The sequence below is a fragment of the Procambarus clarkii genome, chromosome 5 (assembly GCF_040958095.1).
Source record: "Procambarus clarkii isolate CNS0578487 chromosome 5, FALCON_Pclarkii_2.0, whole genome shotgun sequence".
NCBI lineage: Eukaryota > Metazoa > Arthropoda > Malacostraca > Decapoda > Cambaridae > Procambarus > Procambarus clarkii.
The window spans coordinates 37,244,916-37,272,719 of record NC_091154.1 but is presented as its reverse complement, the minus strand read 5'-3'; the positions used below and the strand labels follow the sequence as shown (position 1 = coordinate 37,272,719).

Below are 27,804 nucleotides of genomic sequence, written 5' to 3'. Positions count from 1 at the left end.
TGGGATGCGAGTGATGGAGTATGGGTGAACGTGGATGATTGAGTGTAGGTAAAAGGATGTGAAATAGGTGTATGGACGATGGAGAATGGGTGAGGAGGGTGTAGATGATGGGGGGATGTGTGAGGGGGAGAGTGTGGTGTCGGTGAGAGCATGTGAGTGGGTTGATGGTGCCTGGGTGTGGGTGATGGAATGTAGGTGAGAGAGGTATGGGTAAGGGAGCATGGGTAAGAATGTGTGGGTGAGTGGGTATGGGTGATGGGATCTGGAAAAAGGGGTGTGGGTGAAGAGGGAGTGGGTGAGATGGCTGTGAGTGAGGGGGAAGAAATTGAAACTCGAAAACTTGAAAGAGATAGAAAGAGGTATGGCTGAAGAAAGCATGAGATAGCTTGCTGTGGAAGGGGGTAGTCTTGGAAGGGATAATCTTGGAAGGGGACAATCTTGGAAGGGGACAATCTTGGAAGAGAGTAATCTTAGAAAATGGGTAATCTTGGAAAAGGTAAAAAAATATATAATTGTAGTGAAGGTACAAGCGTTTCAGAGGAGAAAGGTGGAGTGTTACAAGAGTGGGACAGAGTTGGGTTTTGTCCCAGAACATGTCCCACAGTTCTGGTCCCCACCTATGTTAAAAAAAAGTCTGTTCTCGTTCACAATGTCTATATCTTGAACAGAAAAGCCAACTAAATAAAGTCTCATCTTACCTGTTTGTTCCTAGCACCCAAACAATACAGCCAATTCAACAGGGTAAAATGGCTGTGGCAATCAGAATACCATTACTTAATCCCCATTCAGGTGCGCAGAAAAAAAGGTGAAATGAACCTTTTGGTTATGCAGGAATTTAATCGAGGAGAGTAGCATTGGCACTATACACCGAGGAGACTAGATTCCATGTAGCACACCACACCTGTCTGTGGTTATCTGTCTGTCATACTGTCTGTGTTACTGTCTATGTTTGTCTGTCGGACTTTCTCTGTTCTATAGTCGTAATGGCTTGACGCTTTCTCTTAATAGTACCGCTTCCCCTCCCCTCTCTCTCTCTTCTCTCTCCCTCTCTCACTCCCTCACTCACTTTCTCTCTCAAACCGCACCCAATCAATCTCCCAAGGCTCACCGGGGGAACACATAGTCTGAGGACACATTCAAGAATGCCTCTCTCACGCTCCCACTTTTATCAAGGCCCACACTATGAATACGAAGCACAGTGCCAGGCAGCCGACTGGTGCCTCATGCACAGTTTTATACACACACACACGCACCCGCACATACTCTCCCTACCGCATACAACTGTGTATATGTTTGACTAGATGTTCATCAGGTTATTCAGGTGGCGAGGCGTACTTCTAGGTGGCTCGTGTGTGTGTGTTTAGACCCAGATGGATTTCTATACATACGTAGGATCTCCATATGTTTTCTATACATACGTATACACATTCTATACATATGTAGGTTTCAATACATACGTAGGATACGGTGTTTGTTTTAGGTTTATATTTGTGTTTGGGTCCTTGCTACTCTTGCAAGTGGATTATAGTGTACAATGAACCTTTAGAGAGGGTTGAATACCTATCGTTGATTAAGAGAATCAACGTCCCCTACGGCCCTGTCTTTGACCAGGCCTCCTGCTTGGTGGTCTGGTCAACCAGGCTGTTCGATGCAGCCGCTCGCAGCCTAACGTATGTGGCACAGCCTGGTTGATCAGCTAATTATCATCATCGAGCTGAAGGAGTGAGCCACTGGAAGACTCTAAAAAGAGATAGTTTCAAGACCACGGCGTGTAATTATATATAGTTTGTTTACACGGTGTCTTTATGTAGTGTGAGTAAAATTACACAGGTCATAGGAAGCTTTAGTCCAAAGCAAAAAAAGGCAGCTCCGGAGACAATGAAAATCAATCAAGGGTTCGTCAAGCATTAGCTCGAAGCCAAGGTCCAGAACACCGAAGCCTGGACCACAAAAACCTAATAATCGATGCACTAGAGGAAGCAGAAGCCGGTGCCACTACACGGACTTCACTGCCCCCAAATGACACAAGCAAATATGTAACAGTCATGTGTCATGATACATATTGACACTGGACGCCTACTGACACATCATACTTGTCTGTATGTATAACATGTGTCAGTAGGAAACATGTTAGTATGTATCACATGTCAGTATGAATTAGATGTTATTATGTATCATGTGAAAGCTTGTAATTCATACTGAGACCTTATTGCAGACTGACATCTGATATATAATAATAAATTATATATTTTGTCATGTTATACTGACACACGTGATACATGACACATACTGAACTATGATGCATACTATTGAGATGCAGAGAGAGAGAGAGAGAGAGAGAGAGAGAGAGAGAGAGAGAGAGAGAGAGAGAGAGAGAGAGAGAGAGAGAGAGAGAGAGAGAGAGAGAGGGAATAAACAGGGGTGGAGAGTAAGAGACAGACTCAGACACTGGTACCTCTAATATTATGTAATACGAAAAGCTTCAAGCCATCAATCTACTGCGGATCCAATCCGGGGAATTACATCGTTCACTATAAATTAGTCTGTCGCCTATAAGTGTAATGGGCAACCCTGTCTTTGTAGTGAGAAGGGGGGGAGAGAGGGAGGGAGGGAGGGAAAGAGTGAGGGAAGGAGAGAGAGACAAAGGGAGAGAGAGTGTGAGAGAGAGAGAGGAATATAGCCTTGATAGCCGACCCTCTTTAAAAATTCCATTTACTTGCCAGAGCGAATTATGGAGCTAAGATCTGTCTGCTGATTCGTTGCTATTATTTCCCAGTTCATTCTCCTCGTGTCACTAACACTCTGCCTATTATCCTGGGAGATGAATAGCATTTTCTAGTTTAAGTGTTCATGGGTTACTGATGTTTACTGTTATACCGCTTAAGCGATGGCTGACATTACTGAGCGGAAGGTTAGTTTCAGCGTTACCGCTTAAGCGATGGTCAACATTGTTGAGGAAATGTTTTCACAATATAATGGGTAGGAAAGTGTCCCTCGAGCGATAGCATTTATCAACGGCTAAAATAAAATGGAAATTTGATAAAGGAATTGTGAAACAAATTCGGGGGAAATTGAGAGAGAGAGAGAGAGAGAGAGAGAGAGAGAGAGAGAGAGAGAGAGAGAGAGAGAGAGAGAGAGAGAGAGAGAGAGAGAGAGAGAGAGAGAGAGAGAGAGAGAGAACGTTGAAAATAAATGTTCACACTCACACACACACACACACACACACACACACACACACACACACACACACACACACACACACACACACACACACACACACACACACACACACACACACACATTAAAGGATATCATCAGCGGCATATGCTAGACTGGCCAACATAAGAACTGTCTTTAGAAACTTGTGTAAGGAATCGTTCAGGACCCTGTTCACCACTTATGTAAGACCAATTCTGGAGTATGCAGCTCCAGCCTGGAGTCCATATCTAGTCAAGCATAAGACTAAACTGGAAAAGGTTCAAAGGTTTGCCACCAAACTAGTACCCGAACTGAGGGTTATGAGCTACGAGGAGAGACAAGGGGAATTAAATCTCACGTCATTGGGAGACAGAAGAATTAAGTGGACATGATCACCACATGCAAGATTCTCAGAGGAATTGATAGGGTAGATAAAGGCAGACTATTTAACACAACTGGCACACGCACTAAGGGACACAGGTGGAAATTGACCCATAGAGACGTTAGAAAGAATTTTTTCAGTGTCAGAGTAGCAGACAAATGGAATGCATTAGGCAGTGATGTAGTGGAGGCTGACTCCATACACAGTTTCAAATGTAGGTATGATTGAGTCCAGTAGGCTCAGGAATCTGTTCACCAGTTGATTGACAGTTGAGAGGCGGGGCCAAAGAGACAAAACTCAACCCCCGCAAGCACAAATAGGTGAGTACACACACACACACACACACACACACACACACACACACACACACACACACACACACACACACACACACACACACACACACACACACACACTACAGAAATATATAAATATCAGATCTCTAACCCGTGTACAAGGGGGGACAAAAGAGAATGTATATATGCTGGTGACCATTGTAAATGAATGAATGGCCACGTCCGTGGTAGAAAGTAAACCAAGAAAAGCCACATTAGCCCAACTTGGAGTATATAAAACAAACAACAGCTCGCATAACTGCCGCAAAAAAGTTTCACGTTATAACAGTGTTTCCCTAAAAATCTCGAAGCTGGTTTTAGGCTCCGCTGATGGTGTGTGAGGTGCTTAGAGGTCTGTGACTGCGCTCTCAACTGAAAATATGTTGAGAATATAATAGAACATTATTTTCTTATGAAATGAATTCTGTCACGCAATTTGTATTTGCTTTTCAAACTCTCCTTACCTTTCTCTCTCTTCACTGCTTCTGTCTTACTCTCTCCTATGTTTCTCTATCTTTCTTTTTCCTCCCAATTCTTCTCTCTCATTATCTCTTTCTTTTATCTCATTATCTCCCCTTTGCTTCTCTATCATTATCTGCTTCCCACTGCTTCTCTCTCTCTCTCTCTCTCTCTCTCTCTCTCTCTCTCTCTCTCTCTCTCTCTCTCTCTCTCTCTCTCTCTCTCTCTCTCTCTCTTTCTCTCTCTCTCTCTCTCTCCCCATACATTTCACGTTCCCTTCCTCTCACCACCTACTTCTCACTCGTCCACACCTCTTAATCACACCCCCCACCCCCTCCCCCTTTGCTCTCACCCCTTCCTCCGAAGCGTTACTCACTATCTCACTCTCTCCAGCAGGTGAGGAGGTTCGCTACACTATCACTGGAGGCAACAAGGACGGGTTGTTCACCATCGACCAGCGTACTGGGGTCATCACCTTGGCGGCTACCCTTGACTACGAGATCCACCATAAGGTAAGTCTCGGTGGATCCCAAGTTGGGGAGAGAGGGAGGAAGGGAGGGAGTCTTGGGGAAGCCGTGATTGGGGAATAGACCTGGAGAGGTAGAGGGTATAGTGGGGGAGGGGGTAGGGGAGTGGTACTGGTAGGCGTTGGGGGTTTGGTGAGGTAGAAAGTCGTGGTAGAGGTGGTGGTGGTGGTACGAGGGTTTAGGGAGGTAATTGTGGTAGGAGGGTGATAATAGTCGTCGTGTTGATGTCTCTCTCTCACCCCCATACACGACTTTCATTCATTCATTTTTCATTCATTAACTCGTCAAATAATTATTTCATTAATTCACGAATTGTTTCATCAATTCACAAATTATCTCATTAATACACAAATTATTTCATTAATTCACGAATTATTTCATTAATTCATTCTAATAAATCAATTATTATTACCATTCTCATTTATTTCCTTTCATTCATTGAGAGACGATCCCAACAAGTCTGCAAAGTCCCGTTGGTCTTGGACAGATCTTGTAGGGACCCTCATCGTCTTGCTTACGTCCAACAGTGACTTGAGTGAGAGCAGTGAGAGTGGCGTCAGGGTCACCAACAGTGACAATAGAACACAGATCTATTAAATCACCATTAAATCACCAAATCATTAAATCTCCTTAAATCACTGGACAGCGAGAAGGTTTAAGGTTATGGGTAGAGGCAATAGAATAGGAAGAGCTTTGTCTCTTCCTATTCGATAGAGCTTCGGCCCCTCACACGTGTGGGGGGTTCGTGTTTCGAGTCTCCTAGTGCCCCAGGTGATAAGGGAAGGCAATGACGGGCCACCACAAGATTAACCTAAGGCTGATGTCGGCTATCTCCTCTATCCCTTCTTCCCTTCCTTCCTTTATATTAATCCATCCTTCCATTATCCATCAATCTATCCTTCCGTCTTCCAGGACAATTCTTCTCACTCTTCTTTACATCCACCCATCCTCCCAAGCACTTGGACTGGACGGTAGAGCGACAGTCTCGCGCTTCATGCAGGTCGGCGTTCAATCCCCAGCCAACGTTCAAGTGGTTGGGCACCATTCCTTTCCCCCCGTCCCATCCCAAATCCTTATCCTGATCACTTCCAAGGGCTACATAGTCGTAATGGCTTGGTGCTTTCCCTTGATAATTCCCCTCCTTCCATCCATCCTCCCTATTTTCGTTTATTCAAATCTTCTTCACCCCCGTTCCTCTATCCACCTATCCTCCCGCATTCATCCAACAACGCTCCACATTGTCGCTCTCAAAACAATATTTTGACATTACCAAAATGTTGAATCAATTAAACAATCCAATTTCCTCCTCAGTTAAAAAAAAACAACTAATTCGATATATTTAGTTTTTGTTTGACATTTTCTATATTTGCTGGAGTTCCATTTATAAACCTGTGGAAAAACCTGAACCATCAGTTAAAAAGCACATTAAATATAAAAAAAAAACTTTGTTAATTCGTTTACACTGGAATGTAAATCATGGGTTCGTTGAGCTCATTTTTTTGCCCTGGGTACTTTCTTTTTCGTTGTTCGCTCGTTTTCTTTGCAAGTTTACGACGGTGGGGAACATTTGTATTCGGAGTGTTGTTATTTTAATTAATGTCAGGGCTGACGTGTGTCAGGAAGAGGGCGAGAAGGATTTTTTGGGGGCTCCTTTTTTGTAGCTTTTATAAGTTATGTACAAGAATGTAACAACTCTTGTATATATCTAAAAAAAAAAATCTCAATAAAGTATTTTAATCTTTTGTTTGCTTGTGTGCATCATTGTAACCTATTGCTATATAAGCAATAGGTTACGAGATATATAAAATTAAGAGATAATAGAATTGTTATATACAATTGCTATATATAAGCAAATTAGGTTACGAGATAATAGGAGGACTCGGAGTAACCCCCCACCAACGGAACCTCTATGACGTTATCCGAAGACTCCGAAGGCAGTTAAGGGTGGTTTATGATGTCTGAATTCTGGCAAAAGTCAAAGAGACAGATCAAGAGTGTGCCATTCTGTTGTGAAGGGTTCCTCTGGTACTGATGGGGCCCTATGATCTTGATGGGCCCTTTGGTCTTGATGGGTCCTCTAGTCCTCATGAAATGGATAGCAATAAGAAACAGAAGAGTTATCCTTTAATCATATCTTGCACCAGGAAGGTTTAGAGAACTCACATTCTCTGGAGATACGTTGGAAAGGGTGATATATATGATCGAATCGAAGTCTACTTTTGGATAAAGGGTATTTATAAAGTAGACAGAAACTAGGTCTTGAAATTGTCAAACCAGGTCAGAGCCCGTAACACTGGAGGGCTTTAAAACTTTACATTGTATAGGCAGACTTCATACACAGCCTAAGAATTAGATTTGAAAGAGTCTCCAATAGGCCCTGGAACCTGTAAACCAGTTGACTGAATATTGAGAAGTAGCATCAATAGAGGTCATAGCTCATCTCCCGCAAGCACAATTAGGGGAGTACAATTAGGTGAGTCCAGTGTCTCCCCCTCCCCTCCCCTCCCTAACCACGCCCCCCCCCCCTCCCTCCAAAGACCCCCCCAACCTACCCTCATCCTCTTTTCACTCTTCCAAATAAGTAGGCGTCTGCAGTATAAATTTGCAGCCAATCTGGCTCCTTGCTCCTCCTGCATCTCCGCCCTCTCAAGCCTCGTCCCTTGAAGTTCCTAATTGCTTTTTAGTAATACCACAGCGCCTCTGAGGATCAGAGGCCTCAAAAATCATGTAAAGCATTAGGTGGACTTGGGACAAGCTTCCAGGCTTCAGAAAAACAAGAGCAGCACACTTGATTTCTTAACTAAAAAACGCAAATTTTCTTCGGTTTTATCATATTTTTTATTCGTACATTTAAACAAACACACACACACACACACACACACACACACACACACACACACACACACACACACACACACACACACACACAAGGGGGGAGTAAGGGGGGACATGATCACAACCTACAAAATCCTCAGGGGAATCGACCGGGTAAACAAGGATGAACTATTCAACACTGGTGGGACGCGAACAAGGGGACACAGGTGGAAGCTGAGTACCCAAATGAGCCACAGAGACGTTAGAAAGAACTTTTTCAGTGTCAGAGTAGTTAGTAAATGGAATGCACTAGGAAGTGATGTGGTGGAGGCTGACTCCATACACAGTTTCAAATGCAGATATGATAGAGCCCAGTAGGCTCAGGAATCTGTACACCAGTTGATGGCCGGTTGAGAGGCGGGACCAAAGAGCCAGAGCTCAACCCCCGCAAGCACAATTAGGTGAGCACACACACACACACACACACACGAGGGCCTCGAGGCAAAGTGGATAGCGCTTAGAGGTCGTAGTCCTAATGGCCTGGGTTTGATTCCCGGCGGAGGCGGAAACAAATGGGGCAGAGTTTCTTTCACCCTGATGGGCCTGTTCACCTACCACTAAATAGGTATCTGGGAGATAGACAGCTGCTACGGGCTGTTTCCTGGGGATGTGTGTGTGTGTGTGTGTGTGTGTGTGTGTGTGTGTGTGTGTGTGTGTGTGTGTGTGTGTGTGTGTGTGTGTGTGTGTGTGTGTCAGAGAGAAATACATGTAGTAGATATAATAGAGGAAAAATAGATTGTGAGAAAAGTGGGGTCCAAGAGCAAATAGCTCGATTCTACAGACACAAAATAGTAAACACAGATAGTAAATACATACACCCACACACACACACACAAGCAAACACGCTCACAAACATACACACACTCGCACACATAGTTCGAAACCGTCACATGTAGAAGATTACTGAGAAAGGCCACAAACTTGGTTTTTATCCTGTGACTACACTGAGGTAATTAAGCAGCATACACATAGGAGACTGCTGCACAAACTTGAGAAACAAGGAGGAGTGACAGGTAGTGTACTGAAGTGGGTGAGACAAGATCTCTGCACTAGGAATCAAAGAGTATTAGGGAGAGTATCTAGGTGAGAATGGGGAAACAGTAAGTTGTTGTTAAAGATTCGCTACCTGGAACAAAAAGTTCCAAGTAACACGGGCTATGGTGAGCCCGAAGAAAACAGTAAGGAGCAGAGTATCTCAGGGTTCAACACGTCGATCCATACGGCATTCGACGTAGCACTGACCTATTTAACGACGTACGAACCACCATATCATTGTTTGTTGATCCAAATCAGATGAATCGGATGAGACGGGGATTGCTGGTGGTGGACCTAAACCAACTTGAGTTGATCTGAGGAGTGACTACTTGACTTTAATGCAAGCAAATGCAAGATGATGATATTTGAGTTGGAGAATTGGAGACCCCAGGGAGAGTATAAGATGATGCATACGGAAGGGATTTCATTATCAGTTAATTTAAATAAATATATTGATAATTCTAAAGAACATTTTCTAATGATGTACAAGTATTATTCCGAGCTTTGTTTTTCAGACGAGTGAGAAATATTCTGTCGTATTAACTACCGGAATGTAAACATAACGAGGCAGTTGAATCGTACACTCTAGGTTTAGCGCAATTTGATATTAAAATATACGAATATTCAGACGCAACATCATACGATTCAATTGTCCGCGGACCGAAGTACTTAAGTTTTATCTATCAGTGGAATTCGACCTGACGAAAAGTTGGTAGAGAGCAGGAAGGTTCTGCTCTCTGGAGGTACACAGACTTCACCACGTACAAGTGAACCAAGTTTTGTTGACTCATATTCCTAGGCGCGAAAAGTATAGGAAAATGATCAGGGGAAACTTATATCTTAGTTGCATCATTACTTATAATAAATTTATAAGAAACTATACATTATGAATGAATTAACAGATACCTGTCTAGACATATAACAAAAAGTAGCCTTTCAGACCTTATTATTCAACCCGTTCTCGCAAATTCGTAAAGTCAATATTGACTTATTAACTACGTTCATTGGTGATATACTAAACATAATAGATACCCTTAAAAAGATTCATAGAAAACACCGACCTTACCTAACCTTGTTAGTATCTTAAGATAAGCATCTTATTGCTTCGTAATTACAATTATTACTTAACCTATACCTATTATAGGTTAGGTAATAATTGTAATTACGAAGCAATAAGATGCTTATCTTAAGATACTAACAAGGTTAGGTAAGGTCGGTGTTTTCTATGAATCTTTTTAAGGGTATCTATTATGTTAAGTATGTCACCTATGCACATATTTAATAAGTCAATATTGACTTATTAAATTTGCGAGAACGGGTTGTATTATTGGCTATACGAATGTTTTATATGTATATTATTAAGATATTATTTAAAATTCACTCAACATATAAAATGCGCTTAATGCTAACATGTTTACGGCAAAATGATTTAGTTGCTGTTAAATCCTCCTTGCATTATGATCTTCAGCGGGTAAACGGAAGGTGCCATCAAGCACAGAGGGTTTCTTTGTAAGCCAAATACTCGTGTGAACAGCAAATGTCTAAGTGGTGAGCGTGTTCTTGAACGGAGCGCTGCGGCGACGACACACACACACACACACACACACACACACACACACACACACACACACACACACACACACACACACACACACACACATACACACACACACATACACACACACACACACACACACATACACACACACACACACACACACATACACACACGCACACACACACACACAAGCCGGCCTCGCAATGTTGAACACTTGACTATAATCACAGTCAGCGAATCTTACAAACCCCGTCGCTTTGTTTGCTGTCTCCAGCCCCACTGATACACCATCAACCAACCCGCTTCCTCCAACCCCACTGATTACCCTTAATCAACCCACCTCCAACCCCACTGATACACCCTCAACCAACCCGCTTCCTCCAACCCCACTGATACACCCTCAACCAACCCACTTCCACCAACCCCACTGATACACCCTCAACCAACCCGCTTCCTCCAACCACACTGATACACCCTCAACCAACCCGCTTCCACCAACCCCACTGATACACCATCAACCAACCCGCTTCCTCCGACCCCCACTGATACACCCTCAACCAACCTACTTCCTCCAACCCTACTGATACACCCTCAACCCACCCGCTTCCACCAACCCCACTGATACACCCTCAACCAACCCGCTTCCTCCAACCCCACTGATACACTCTCAACCAACCCGCTTCCTCCAACCACACTGATACACCCTCAACCAACCCGCTTCCACCAACCCCACTCATACACCATCAACCAACCCGCTTCCTCCGACCCCCACTGATACACCCTCAACCAACCTACTTCCTCCAACCCCACTGATACACCCTCAACCCACCCGCTTTCACCAACCCCACTGATACACCCTCAACCAACCCACCTCCAACCCCACTGATACACCCTCAACCCACCCGCTTCCACCAACCCCACTGATACACCATCAACCAACCCGCTTCCTCCGACCCCCACTGATACACCCTCAACCAACCCGCTTCCACCAACCCCACTGATACACCCTCAACCAAACCGCTGCCTCTAACCCTACTGATACACCATCAACCAACCCACTTCCTCCAACCCCACTGATGTACCCTCAACCAACCTCCAACCCCACTGATACACCATCAATCAACCCACTTCCTCCAACCCCACTGATACAACGCGAGCCAACCCACGTCCTCTTTTCTCATCTTCCTCGTCTAACTTGATGTATTACCAAAAACACAAAGCTGTTATCAAACAAATGAAATATTAAAACATGTCAGCTCCCTATTCTCCTTCCTTTATTTTTCCCCTTCCCTCTTCCTTTCTTGAGCCCTCGTCCATTTCCTTGGTTATTCCTCCATTTCCTGTTCCTCTTTTGATCCTCTTTCTACTTCCTTTCCGTTAATTTATCAGTAACCGGCTTTGGTAGCGACGTTGCTCTGGTGACGGAAGCCACAACTACACTACACAAGGACTTCTTCGATGGAACAATATACACTATACACGACCTTCATCACTGTAACCCATCTTCGGGACCATTATCACTAACCAATACACACTATCTTCTCTGCTAATCACATTCACCGCACGCTACCTTCATGACTGTAAAACCACCTTCACTATACGCTATCTTCATTTGGTGTAGCCATGTTCACTACACACGATTATTGTCAATGTAACCAATACACTATACACTATCTTCCTCACTCTAACCAATACACTATACACTATCTTCCTCACTCTAACCAATACACTATACACTATCTTCCTCACTCTAATCAATACACTATACACTATCTTCCTCACTCTGACCAATACACTATACACTATCTTCCTCACTCTAACCAATACACTATACACTATCTTCCTCACTCTAACCAATACACTATACACTATCTTCCTCACTCTAACTACCTTCACTTCACACTGACTTTACTGATGAAACTATCTACAATACCCGGGCACCGCCGGTTACACCATAGTGGAGGTAGTGTTTTGTTGATAACTCTTAGTGAGGATGGTGTATGGTATTTAACGTGTTTTAAATTGATTACATTCTTCAAACACAAACACAAACAAACACACACACACACACACACACACACACACACACACACACACACACACACACACACACACACACACACACACACACACGCGCGCGCGCGCGCGCTGTCTGCTCGCGGCTGAGCGGACAGCGTTCGAGGTCGTAGTCCAAAGGCCCCAGGTTAGCTTCCCGGGAGTTTCTTTCAACTGACGCCCCTGTTCACCTAGAGTAAATAGGTACTTTAAATAGACACCTGCTGCTGCTGCTGCTGCATTTTGAGATGAATGTGTGTGTACTTACCTAATTGTGCTTGAGGAGGTTGAGTTCTACTCTTTCAGCCTGCCTCTCAACTGTCACTCAACTGTTTCTACTACTACTTTTATTTTTCCTTCCACACCACACACACACACACACACACCAGGAAGCAGTCCGTGATAGCTAACTCCCAGGTACCTATTTACTGCTAGGTAACAGGGGCATAGGGTGAAAGAAACTCTGCCCATCGTTTCTCACCGGCGCCCGGGATCGAACCCAGGACCACAGGATCACGTGCCCAGCGTGCTGTCCACTCGGCCACCGGCTCCTCTGTGTGTGTGTGTGTGTGTGTGTGTGTGTGTGTGTGTGTGTGTGTGTGTGTGTGTGTGTGTGTGTGTGTGTGTGTGTGTGTGTGTGTGTATGTGTGTGTGTACATGCACGCTAGGGGGAAATATATGCAGGAGATATGAGTCAGTACATTACAGAACCAACAGTTAGCAAAGCGGGGTCCAAGAGCTAACAGCTCGATTCTGCAAGCTCAAATAGTACAGACACATCTAACCCCGACCCCTCCTATGACTATCCCTCCAACAAGCACCAGTCACCCTGCAAAAGTTTGGTGAGGCTAGCCCCAAGCGTTTGTCCTTTACCTGCCACACATTGGCGACTAATGGTTCTATACCATTGTCCGTGCAATACGTTTCCCAATACTGCAACCCAGCACCACTTTTCAATATTTGTTGACAGTTCTACACAGCAATAACACTCCCTTTTCTCCATTGCATTTAATAATTTTCTGCTCACATTGTCTCTCCTCATTATTTACAGCTTCCCCATATTTCAGTGTTCTATCTGGTATTGTTTTCTCGTCACCAAAACCAATCATTTTCACATCTGTATTTTTTTTTATCAGTTTCCGCCCGCCAGATTTTCACAGTCCTCCCTCCTCCTGCTTTCCCAGGTACCGGGATGACGTTTTCCCTATGTTGTTTTTATAGATTCAGCTACTCGGAAGAAGTTCCAAGTAGCACGGGCTATGGTGAGCCCGAAGTGAACTTACCAGGCACAGAGCGGTGCTGTGTGGTTTTCCCTCGGTGCGACTGGGAACATATTCAAGCGGTGTTGTATCAGCTCGTCCCCAATTGCCACAGTGTTAAGGGTTATTCGTGCCTGTGCTACCTCTTGGGTGGCTTAATCTCTATCACTCTGCCACAGTGAACAGAAAATGGTGTGCTGGAACACGCGAACAATACCTAGCAACCCCACGCACAGAAAACGTGGTTGCTTGTGAGTCGCTATGAATTACAGTACCATACTTTTATGGCACTGTAAATCACTATGATCATATTTTTGTCCGTTGGGGGATTTTGACGTGAAAATACGATGTATTATTTGAGAGATGATGTTGGTTATGAACAGCAATCGCGCAAAGTGCCACCTTTTTCTTCCAAGTGATGTTCAGGTGCTAATCGCGAACCAATCTACCAATCTTTGTTATTATCTCGATGCGACACTCGTAGGTTGAGCCAGCAGGGGGGGGGGGGGTCAACATGTAGTAATCTGCTACTCGTGATGCACAGACTTGCATTTTCACCTCAATCTCTTTTTCTTGTCAATTTTACGTTTATGCTGGAGTTTGTTCTGACTCCTCTACAGCTCATGTACGTGTCGAACAATACGCACACCGTGTACGTGTCAACACACAATACGCACACAGTGTACGTGTCAACACACAATACGCACACCGTGTACGTGTCAACATACAATACGCCCACGGTGTACGTATGCTAATACGCTCTCGTTCATGGCCGGGGTTTATCGCTCCGGCATTATCTCCTGCATGGAAAATTAGCTTCGGATTTTCGAGTGCGTGTAATTCCTGCGTAACTCACTGTGCTCAGAGTGCGTGCGCTCACCGCTTTTGACTGTGGTTAAGTGAGTGTGTCCCCTTTACCGAGGGCCTCGCCTAATTACCCTCCAAATGGTTCGCCAGGAGCGCAATTCCCAGGACATTGAGCTCAATAATTTGAGAATATTTACATGCTTTTCACGGTATGGATTTCGATGGGTACGGGACGGGCTTATAAGGGTAGAGAAGTAGAACTTGATGGGTACGTGGGTATGGATCGGTTTTTAGTGGATACGGAAGAGGTTTTAAAGTTACTGGATTGGGGGGTGGGGGGGGTTTAAGGGTACAAGAATGCATTTTTAGGACAAATGACATGAGCTCTGATGGATACATTCATGAGCTGTGGTGGGTACAGTCATGAGCTGTGGTGGGTACAGGTACACTGATGGACATTGTCATGAATGTTATGGTTTCAGGTGTTAGTTTTGATGAGTTCAAGCGTGGATTATGATGGTACAATACGATATACATGAAAAGACGATGCTACTGGGTGAGGGAAGGTGGGGAGGGATTAGGTTCAGTTTGATGAGCAGCTTCAGGAGAGTTGCTGAAAAACGAAAGACAGACGCAGGGTTTGACCCAGTTGTTAGGTGTGTGGCTGTCATTGGTGTGGCTGTCATTGATGTGGCTGTCATTGATGTGGCTGTCATTGGTGTCAGGGTCGTGGCGCTTGAAGGTATGACTTCTGAAGGGCTAGAGTGTGTTTCCATAGTAAGTCTTGGGACCGGGCGCGGATCGTGAGTCTCGTTAGTTCATATCAGCACCACATACTTCCATCTCATTAATGGGAAACAGAACACAACAAAACACAGAAAAACACGAATATAGATCATTGCGAAGGGGTGGCACTTTCCCCTCGCCGCGCCTTACATGCGATTTGGGCAGGGTTCGATTCCAGGGCAGGGAGATTGACAAGGTGACAATCCAACGGCAATCCTGCCGTTGCTCACCCAGCAGTAATTGGGTACATGGTTGTTAACCGACTGGTGGGGTCGTGTTCCAGGGAAAACTAGTAGCTTTCAAGAAAACTTTCTTCTTTCTAGAAAGCTAGAAAACTAGCTTTCCAAGAGCTATAGGAAAGGGACGCTCTTAGCCTACTAACAGGAGTCAGGTGTTCCTATACACACTTGTGTGAACAAAAATATTATTTGCTTGATAATGAATCTACATTACAAGAATCCACCCATTAGAGCTTATTGAAAAACTGCCACATTTTGTTCTTATTCTGTTCTTCCACTTACAGTATGATACATATTGTTTTGATATGGTAACACTTTATTATTATTATTATTATTATTATAATTATTATTAGTATTATTATTATTATTATTATTATTTTTATTATTATTTCTACCACAGACGTGGCCACATTTACAATACTAACCAGTTATGTACATTTTCTGCTGTCCTCCATGAACAGAGTTAGAGATCTGTTAAACATATAGTTCAGTGATTTATTGAACACTCAACCATAGAAGGTGATCGTAATGGTTTTAAAACGCTAATCTAACTTACACACATAAATACGTCCGTCCTACACAACCAGCGTTCGAGATGTCTTTTACAGTGTCATTAGTGTGCATACGGTAACATTGTGAGGCTCACCCAGAATGACAACAATAAAAGGAGAGGGTATGGATATAAATCCAGTCCTGAGACTAGTAACAGGGACGTAAGGCAGCAGCCACACAGTGTGAGGGAGAGTGAACAAGAGGACTGAGTTAGGAGACCTCAACATCATGTGATGTAAAGCATTAGACATGCGAATACATATATAATTATTAATATTTGAAATTATATTATTAAAATATTCCCCTAAGGGCATTTCATGAAGCCTCACTGAACAATCCGAGCATCAAATTGAACAATCTGAGAAGAAATACGAGATTATCCTCATGTCCTCACACCTGCCCTAATGAGAACGATAACCTCCGTCCCTCTTTTTATAATCACCACTCTGAAAGGTGATCACTATCGTCAAATTAATGAGCGAATGTAGTATTGAGAAAAGGATTTATAAAATATAATAATTATACATAGCTACACTATTTTTGTTCTAACCCCCCTTGATGTTTCTTCCTCTCTCTCTCTCTCTCTCTCTCTCTCTCTCTCTCTCTCTCTCTCTCTCTCTCTCTCTCTCTCTCTCTCTCTCTCTCTTATCTCTCTTATATCTGTCTCTCTTTAGCTTTCGCTTTCTATCTCTGCAGTTCATCCACTCGCTTTTAAAGAGAGAGTTGATTAACATCTTTCCCTCTGAGCAGCCTGAGGGCAGTAATATACAGGGAACGGGAGCAAAATTATATATATATATATATATATATATATATATATATATATATATATATATATATATATATATATATATATATATATATATGTCGTACCTAGTAGCCCTTCTCAGCACTAGTAGCACTTCTCAGCCTACTATGCAAGGCCCGATTTGCCTAATAAGCCAAGTTTTCCTGAATTAATATATTTTCTCTAATTTTTTTCTTATGAAATGATAAAGCTACCCATTTCATTATGTATGTGGTCAATTTTTTTTATTGGAGTTAAAATTAACGTAGATATGTGACCGAACCTAACCAACCCTACCTAACCTAACCTAACCTATCTTTATAGTTTAGGTTTGGTTAGGTAGCCGAAAAAGTTAGGTTAGGTTAGGTTAGGTAGGTTAGGTAGTCGAAAAACCATTAATTCATGAAAACTTGGCTTATTAGGCAAATCGGGCCGTGCATAGTAGGCTGAGAAGTGCATTCTGGCTACTAGGTACGACATATGTATATATATAAATATATATATATATATATATATATATATATATATATATATATATATATATATATATATATATATATATATATATTTATATATATATATATATATATGCCTTAAGCATAGACACTGTGTCTTCCCATATTAACAGGGACTTGATGAAATTAACGTCTAAATGACCCCTCACTTGCTGTAGTGCTCTTGGGAGGTGGTGATCTTTGGTGTATTTAAATACTCCGAAATTACCATCTCTTTTAAGGGTCTGAGCGGGTGGTGGAGCGGGTTAAGGCGTACCTGTTATGCCAGTTGCTGGAAGGCTTCTGTGCTGGCTAGGGTTCGAGTCTCCTGGTGGGAAAGTGTTCTAAAGTTCTATATATATATATATATATATATATATATATATATATATATATATATATATATATATATATATATATATATACATATATATATGCTTTTCTGAAACAAAGAGCAAATTTTTGGGCACTAAAATTTATGCAGTAAATAGAAATACTGTTATCGCACCCAACTACAGTGCCCAAATTGAAATGTAAATACATATATATTTTTTTTTTTTGCATTACAAAACGAGTCCACTGCTTTCAATTTCAGATATTCTTGTATGAAAAAAATAGGATTTAGGATTTAAATAAGAATTCTTTTAAGATCATTATGAAAAAAAAAGTTCAGGTGATTCAGTAACTGTGAGTTTGAGTTTAGTATTGCTTCAGTGACTGCATGGCCTGGGCCACGTTGTTGAACATAAAGTAATGTTCAAATCATTCTTTTTCCAGGTATATTAATTATAACTTTTGTAAATATGCTGAAGTAAGCATAAATATGACTTTCAAGATGATTAAGAACTTTCCAGTAAGTCAACTAAGATTGTGTGAACTTATTTTAAGAATAAATGGTATTCTTGGGCCCAAGTTTACCATCAGAGTGCCGGCGGGAGGATGGGGAATTAGCCTCAGCTACCATCCTCTTTTGTCCGGTCGTGATGGTCGAGTGGTTAAGGGATCCTGTTACATCAGTTGCAGAGTTCTTCAGTCAGTATGGGTTCGAGTCACTTCTGAGGTATGAGTTTTCAGTTATATATATATATATATATATATATATATATATATATATATATATATATATATATATATATATATATATATATATATATATATATATGATGAAAAAATGTGACAGTATCAGATCACGGAGGAAGAATTGAAACAGGAATTTCCTTGAATACTTCCGTATGTTATTATATCTTTAGAAGGAATACATTCCTTCTCCTGATGTTATTGATATTGGCTTCAGAGGACAGGTCTGGCGTGATATCAACCCCCAGGTCCTTCTCTCTCTCTGACTCTTGAAGTATTTCATCTCTCAAATGATACCTAGTTCCTGGTCTCCTGCTTCCTACACCTATCTTCATTACCTTACATTTGCTTGGGTTGAACTCTAACAACCACTTGTTCGACCATTTCTACACCTAGTTGTGCTCACCTAGTTCTGAAGTTAGAACACACACCTGTGTGTGTGTGTGTGTATGTGTGTGTGTGTGTGTGTGTGTGTGTGTGTGTGTGTGTGTGTGTGTGTGTGCGTGTGTGTGTATGTGTGTGTGTGTGTGTGTGTGTGTGTGTGTGTGTGTGTGTGTGTGTGTGTATGTGTGTGTGTGTGTGTGTGTGTGTGTGTGTGTGTGTGTGTGTGTGTGTGTGTGCGTGTGTGTGTATGTGTGTGTGTGTGTGTGTGTGTGTGTGTGTGTGTGTGTGTGTGTGTGTGTGTGTGTGTGTGTGTGTGTGTGTGTGTGTGTGTGTGTGTGTGTGTGTGTGTGTGTGTGTGTGTGTGAGTGTGTGTGTAAATATACACATTTCACAAGTTAAAACAAAATCCAGAAGCATATAACTCGGACGATTCTAATTTTCGACGATAGTTTCTAAATTCTCGAGCGAACCAGTATAAAAACTATTTCAACTAATCCCAACTTCAATGTAAAGGGGAGATGTACACGGGTTTAGAATTTTTTGCGATTTTGGCGAATACAACCATCAGAAAATGCATCAAACTGAGCATCGTTACGGGGGAAATACACTGGAGAGAGAGAGAGAGAGAGAGAGAGAGAGAGAGAGAGAGAGAGAGAGAGAGAGAGAGAGAGAGAGAGAGAGAGAGAGAGAGAGATACAAGAATAGTGCTGCTGAATATGTGCGTCTGTTTATCTTTCTCTATGAACGTGGGGCTCCACCTTCCAGGTATGTGTGGGTGGTTCGTGTTATTTCTCTTGACACTGGAGTTGTGTCGTGTTTACTCTCGACATTGTGGCCTCCGTGACATCTTCTTTCAGTACACTCCTCTTGTTGACAATCCGTAAAGCTTGCGAACCCATCCTTACATTTCTTTTATTTACTTCCGTTCTCAATCGACAGTGGCTGCTCTTGTTCAGTTTGCCAATTTTCTTTTTTCTCCTTTCTTCTCCTCCTGCCAGTTATTGTGTAATTTCTTCTCTAGAGTTGCTAGACTGACTCCCGTCAACCTGTTCTCTTGAGATAGATCTCTTAATAATTATATATTATTAAGAGTCTTAAAATAAATTATAACTATATAAACCCGTCCATATATCACAAGAGCTTTTTTTAAATAAGGAGACAACATTGCAAGACGATTGTTACAGACCAACACCATTACTATCAAATGGTAGAAATATCTTAAAAAAAATTTATGTGAGACTTTAAAATCTCCTTAAAATTAAAATTAAAATCTCCTTAAAATTAAAATTAAAATCTCCTTAAAATTAAAATTAAAATCTCCTTAAAATTAAAATTAAAATCTCCTTAAAATTAAAATCTTTAACAATTTCCCTATCAAATGTAATTTGGTTTCAGAAAGGGAAGCAGGTAAGTACAGTTACTGCAGAAACAGTACTTATGTGCTGTTTCATGCATATCCAAGGGTATGCATGTAACAGTAAGATACATATATACATACCCTTGGATACACGTGTCATACATACAGTCGTGGATATTGTTGTAGCATATGACAGATGATGACCCAAGGGTCTGGCACGCTAACGAGTGGCTTGGAGGTTGAGATTTTCTGTGTCTCCTTCATAAGGACTTAAGATACAGTCACCAACAACGAGTCATCCTGCGAAGATGCCAAAGACTCAAATGCACCCCAGGGGTAGTGTACTCCCGGCCAGTGTATCACAGGCTATTGTATCCCCGATGCAGTGTACACCAGGATAGCGTACCCCCAAGTTACGCTATCTACAGATAACTGTATAGTTAGCTATCTTAAGCAGTGTGGGTCATAGCTCGGCGCGGTTAAGAGTCAGCAACAGAACAATTAAATAGGAATATGGAGAGAAAAAAAAGAGTCACGAACAAAATTATATCACTGCCAATCATTCAAATTAAACCCAAAGATGACCATAACATAATAGAGACTTTCCATGAGAGCAGCATGCCTCAGAGACCCCAGCGATGAGAGCCTGGAACACAAACTGATGGAGCAGTTCTCCGTGTTAAACCCACATTAAAGATTCCTTGAGTCGGCCAAGATACCACGCAAAAGGTTATTGGTTTGAGTTTTATTGGCCTTTGGCGAGTAGAATGGAGAGAGAGAGTCGGAAATTTTTGAGTTTTAAAGCCAGAGCAAATAGAGGATTCAATTCAATTTTCGGAGGTGAGGTTTTGTAAGCTGTTGCTTTAGAATAGAAGAAAATGGGAAGAGTGGGGAAGGTGATGAGTTGTTATGACTGTGTGTGTATAGAGGCTATGATTACCACTGTTAAATTAACACGGTGTTCGTTTACTATTTGTGCCTGCAGAATCGAGTTATTAGCTCTTGAACCTCCCAATTTCTAACCGAACTATTTTTCCACTTATTATATCAACTGTATATATATTTGTCTTCAAAATACACACACACACACACAAACACATCCCCCAGAATGCAGGCCGTAACGGCTGTCTAACTCCAGGTACCTACTTACTGCTAGGTAACAGGGGCATCAAGTGAAATACATTCTACCCCCCATTACTTTCTGTCCCAGTCGGGACTCGAACCCGGGTCCTTTGGACTACGGCGACAGAGCGCTGTCCACTCAGACGCGAGTCGAGTGGACAACGCTCGGATACACACACACACACACACACACACACACACACACACACACACACACACACACACACACACACACACACACACACACACACACGTGTGTGTATGTGTGAGTGTGTATACACCTAATTGTGCATACAGAAAAAAAAGTACCTGTGTGTTAAGACACAGATACGCACACACTCACATGTCCTTTTATCTGACATTTAAAAAGCCCAATCCGCTTTCCCCAGAAGCAATAGGATTCTATATGGATTCGAATCTTGATAACACATCACTTTAATTGATTCAGTTCCAGCTGCTGGACTCCAGATGTTCCCCTTCCCAGGTGTTGCACTTAAGAATGTACCACTCTCAGGTGATGCACTCAAGAATGTTCCCCTTCTAAGTGTTGCACTCAAGACTCTTGAATATATTTTATCTGATAATATCTTCACATATTCGCTAATCGCATGACCTCATTCTATGATCCCGTCGACCAAAGGCTTCTCTTCATATTCACTCAAATCCCTCATCCCCCCTTCCCCTTTCCCCCACCCCTTCCACACACACATACACAAACACATCCAAACAGACTCCAAACAGGTTAACACAAAGGGAAGCGCATTGACATGAGTTAGTGAGGATTTGTTATGACATTAATTTGTAAACCTAGTACGCGCGCGCACACACACACATGCACACACGCGCGCACACACACACACACCCACACTGAGTGGGTGGTGGGTGGTGGCTGAGTGGACAGCGCTCTAGATTCGTGGACCTAGGGATCGGGGTTCGATCCCCCGGCACCACCGGAAAAACAAATGGGCAGAGTTTCCTTCACCCTGATGCCTCTGTTACCTAGCAGTAAATAGGTACCTGGGAGTTAGACAGCTGCTACGGGCTGCTTCCTGGGGGTGTATAACAAAAAGGAGGCCTGGTCGTAGACCGGGCCTTGGGGACGCTAAGCCCCGAAATCATCTCAAGATAACTTCAAGTATTTTGTTATAAATGTTGATTAATATTATTTTTTAATTTGTTTGTCTTCCTCCCCCCCCCCCCGCCTAAACCCCCCTCCCCCACCCCACCCCCCGCCTTCTCCCCCTCCCCCTCCCCCCCCCTCCAAGAACCACGATGTAGATACGTCCATTGTCTTCAGTAATACGAAATTGTAAATCTGGTGGGAATCGAACCCGAGCGAACCTCGAGCTGAGCTTGGGAAGTAGAAGAACTCCTGAACGCCATCCAGGGGTTCAGGAGTTAATTCAATTAATAATTCAACATTTATTAAAAGTACAATATTAATTAAATTAATGATTTCGTTACACCAAAAAAAAAATACAGAATTATTCATGTAAATAAAAACCTGAGAGGAAAATATGGAAAGGAGAATACATTTTCAGGAGTTGGAAAATATATATAAATATATTCTGTTCTCGTCCGATATATTCGTGTCACTTATTTTTCGAGGCTTCCTTTCTCCGTATTGTCTCAGTATCGCGATTTTTACCGATAAAATTTTGTGTGAAATGTTATAAGAGTAACCGTCTCTCTCTCTCTCTCTCTCTCTCTCTCTCTCTCTCTCTCTCTCTCTCTCTCTCTCTCTCTCTCTCTCTCTCTCTCTCTCTCTCTCTCTCTCTCTCTCTCTCTCTCTCTCTCATCCTTCCGTCCATATCCTGGTACAAAGCTCATATTTAGGGCGAGGTGTGAGTGACGCGAGGATGGTGGGTAGTGATGACGGTAGGAATGAGGGAAGAGGTATTAGGACGTGTGAGAATGAGGGGACGTGTGAGGGAGAGAGAGTGAGGGGGAAGAGTCACTCTCACAGGAGAACGTTCACTCTCCATAATGATGGTGTCACCACCGCCACGTCCTCACTTTTACACCCTAAATAATACATGTCTCCCCCCAAAAAAAATATTTAGACAAAAAAAATGTACATAGAACAATGCATTTAGCATTATAAGTATATTATGTGCGGGAGGCGACTTTTTAACTTATTGAACATTTTTTTTCCTGGTTCAAGGTCATTTATTTTTTAAAATAACCTTTGTAGGTGATGTTGTTTCCTTTAATGAATTGACTGTTTGATGAACTGTTTATGGTGGTCGACGGTTACAGTTTCAGTCCTTACTGTCAATTCACGGGTTCGAACCCCAGCAACGTTTGGGAGAATATTTCATTTTATATATGTTTCGTAAACTACTTCTTAATATCTACAATTTCCTTGTTTCATTAATGCGTCTTTCATCGTGCTTATACTAAGATTGATTTGATTAGAGAGATTATATATTATTGTTTGTATAGAGAATGGTGAATGGTTTCGTCATGATTAGCTTCATCTCTAAGATTTACACATCTCCTGTTTTCTAATAAGATGGTCTCGTGTCTCACAATCACACCCGCGCTTGTAACACCACTACAATCACCGCTACCACCAATCACTGACTCTTTATATCTCTCACCACCACCACCACCACTCAGCCACTACAACATATCTAACACCATCCCTTCCACTACCACCACTCCACCACCTCAAGCATCACCCTCACCACTTTCTCCACCATCACCACCACCTACACCATTCCTTCCACCACCATCACCTCTCCTACTACAACCACTCCCTCTACCACAACCACCACACCAGTTCCAATCACCTCCTCCTAATATATAACCTCAAGCTACACCAACCCACCACTAACCGCTGCTTCCACACTAACACCACCACCGTCGCCACTAACACTGCCTCGCTCCTGACGCAGCACGAGCTGGTGGTGTCAGCAGAGGGCGCCGGGGAGCTGGTACACACGCTGGTGCAGGTGCTGGTGGCCGACGTCAACGACAACACCCCGTACTTCCTCAGACCCAACCCTCAAGTCACCGTCATCGAGGAAGATGATCGCGATCTGCCACTCGCTATTACTAAGGTTGGTGCTAGTGATATGGTGGGTGTTGGTGGGGTGGGTGTTGGTGTGGTGGTGGGTGTTGGTGTGGTGGGTGTTGGTGGGCTGGTGGGTGTTGGTGTAGTGGGTGTGTATGTTGGTGTGGTGGGTGTGTGTGTTGGTGTGGTGGTGTTGGTGTGTTGGTGGGTGTTGGTGTGGTGGGTGTTGGTGTGGTGTGTGTGGTGGGTGTTGATGTGGTGGGTGTCGCCTCAGAGGCTCACACATGGAGAAACAGGGAGCATTGGGGCCGGGCAAAACAAAGGGGGACAGAAAGGGAGCACAGAGCGAGCACACAGCATAGTTAAGATGACAAAAGCGAGGCATGTGTTGACCAGAGGAGAGCATCAGGAAGGCTGGAAACATCCAAGTTGGAATGAAAAGAAGAGAGAGCACGGGAAAGATTGGCTCGAGGAAATGACAGCTATGAAACCGTCGTAACTAAACAAGAGAGAGAGAAAGAAAGAGAGAGAGAGAGAGAGAGAGAGAGAGAGAGAGAGAGAGAGAGAGAGAGAGAGAGAGAGAGAGAGAGAGAGAGAGAGAGAGAGAGAGAGAGAGAGAGAGACTGGCAGAAATTACGAAAGTTTTTAGCAAGAGACCCATGGAGAGTTCTCGTAGTCTTAAAGATAACAACTCATCACTTATTTTTAAAGTAAGAAGTACTTTTTAGAAGCGGCAGACTTAGCTTGGCTTCTTGCAGAAATATGAAGAGAATAGTTAACAGGAGAAGGAGACAGTTACCAGGATCTGAAGGCTCCATTCTGCTGGTTAATTTCTCTAGAACGGGGACCTTCAAACCATGATATTAAGTGGAAAGAGAAGAAGGGACAGCACCGGGAGGAAAACTTTAGTACCAATGAAAACTTCAGGGACTTGTTCGGTACACTTGGGTGTATCTGGCGAAGATAAACAGTAGGAGCCCAGAGGAAATTCAACGTGAAATTTATTACCATTAATTTACACAGCAAAGCGGAAGAGTTAACGTAGAGAGAGAAAAGTTGAGTGACTGAGGGAGGAATTGTCAAGATACACAGTACTGTCCCTGGGATTACTGTCCCTGGGATTACTGTCCCTGGGATTACTGTCCCTGGGATCTACTGTCCCTGGGATTACTGTCCCTGGGATCTACTGTCCCTGGGATCTACTGTCCCTGGGATCTACTGTCCCCTCTTCACCTATCCTTCTCCAACCGAGCACCGTTGGAGTCCCGCTATATCTACTGTAGTCTCTCCCCTCCTAGTATCTTTGCATCTAATTCTCTTCATCAATTTAGCATCAAACAATGATGACAAATTAAATTATTTTCTTTTTTAGGTTGTTGACATATATCAGGGATAGTATGGGTCCCAATACTGATTCCTGAGGCATGCCACTCGTAGCTTGTGTGTGTGTGTGTGTGTGTGTGTGTGTGTGTGTGTGTGTGTGTGTGTGTGTGAGTGTGTGTGTGTGTGTGTGTGTGTGTGGGTGTTTGTGTGTGTGTGTGTGTGTGTGTGTGTGTGTGTGTGTGTGTGTGTGTGTGTGTGTGTGTGTGTGTGTGTGTGTGGGTGTTTGTGTGTTTGTGTGTGTGTGTGTGTGTGTGTGTGTGTGTGTGTGTGTGTGTGTGTGTGTGTGTGTGTGTGTGTGTGTGTGTGTGTGTGTGTGTATGCCATTGAGTGTGAGTGTATACCTGTGTCTCAAGTCTATGTACATCCATTCATCTGATAATGAGGCGCTGCTATTAATGAAGATGGAATAAGTTCAGCAATAAATATCACATCATTTATGCAGCTGTTAAGGAATTTACATCAAGTAGGCATCTCTTATGTAAATAATTTCCCGTGTATTTGTATTCAGGTAATACTCTAATAACTTTTACAAAACAATTTCATGAGAATTTCTACTCGCATATACATTCTTCTGCATAAATAAAGTAGCTTTGTTTCAACGTGTTTCAATCTACTCTAAATATTTAAGTAGACTTGCATTCTCTAAAGACATACCACATTTATTTACAACTGACTTGGAACACCAATACATTCGGAGCACGTTTGCAACGTGTTCGAAACCAATATTCGACACATACAGATCGTTATTAGTCATTTTCAGCACGAAATCGAAGATACAAACGTTGATTTGCAACCAACTCAAGTCACACAGTTACAACTATCACAGCAGAAATCCACAGCTACAACTTATTTGACAACAATTATCACTTAAAAGACAAGTTTCAAACATTTTCTTTAGAATAATCAGATAAAAAAAAACAGCAATGAGAATATCTACAGCAAAAACTACTACAATAGCAGCAACGACAACAAAAGCAACAACAAGTACAAACAACAAAAACTGACACAACAACGACAACACAGACAGCCCTGACAAACACATGCCCCCCCCCCCCCCCAACACATACACAGTGGAAATCAAGGAAGGAAGTCACAAGGAATCTCTGCCTCCCAAGACACGAACTAATCTTTCTTGCTGTTCTTCTTTGCAGGTCGAAGCTGGCGACAAGGACAAGGTAGACGAGGCAGGGCTCTTGTATAGCCTCCGTGGGGACGGTGTTGATGGATACGCCCCTAATGACGCTTTCTTTTCCGTCAATTCCCGTACGGGAGAATTAATTCAGCTCCGGGTAAGAGAGGCGTATGATTACCGAATGATTTTTAATCTCAAATATTTCCCCCTAAAATGTTGAGTATTTTCATTCCAATCTTCTAAAACTTTCCGTTGAAGTTAATACTAGATTTACGTAATTGGTGCTCAGAATGCTGACACAGTGACATAATGGTATAATGAGTAATAATAATATTTCAGCCCTTATCATTATAATTATAATGTTCCCTTTATACAAACAGAGCAATTTGGATGGTCGCTCCATCCAAAATTCGCCAAATTATGGAACTGTTTTAGCAACAGGCTTGTAATAACAACATACAGATACTGCAATAATTCAAGCAACTTGCACACATGCACACACGTATGGCTAGTTACATATATGCAATCCACATACATTTGTGACCCACAATACCACACATATAATTGCAAACCAAGTTTACCGTTATACTTTTCATCATACCAGTAGCTAGCAAGTGATTTGAAGATTAGAAAGAGATACCTGGAGAGGGTTCAGGGAGTTCTATAATTCCCCAAGCCCAGCCCGAGGCCAGGCTTGGCTTGTGACACCTTTTTCCAAAAGGCGCAATTGGAAATTAAAATTGTGCCATTTTGAAAAAAAAATGTGTTGATCTTTTTTTTCCTTTCTTTTTTTTTTTGAGGGGCGACTTGAGAGTCGTGTGAACATAATTAACCATTATGCAGATAAAAACTCACAATAACGTGTATGAAACAAGTAACCCAACACACACACACACACACACACACACACACACACACACACACACACACACACACACACACACACACACACACACACACACACACACACGCACACACACACA

At 42.6% G+C, this 27,804-nt stretch overlaps 1 protein-coding gene across 1 annotated transcript in view; it reads left to right on the top strand.

Annotated features, from left to right (window-relative positions):
- The window catches only part of LOC123751027 (putative neural-cadherin 2), a 350,210-nt gene that overhangs the window by 209,787 nt on the left and 112,619 nt on the right, over nt 1-27,804 (top strand). Inside the window, exons 3-5 of the mRNA XM_069301332.1 lie at nt 4,771-4,886; nt 24,188-24,352; nt 26,841-26,978. Coding sequence (XP_069157433.1) covers nt 4,771-4,886; nt 24,188-24,352; nt 26,841-26,978 — 419 coding nt within the window. The remainder of the gene's footprint in view (nt 1-4,770; nt 4,887-24,187; nt 24,353-26,840; nt 26,979-27,804) is intronic.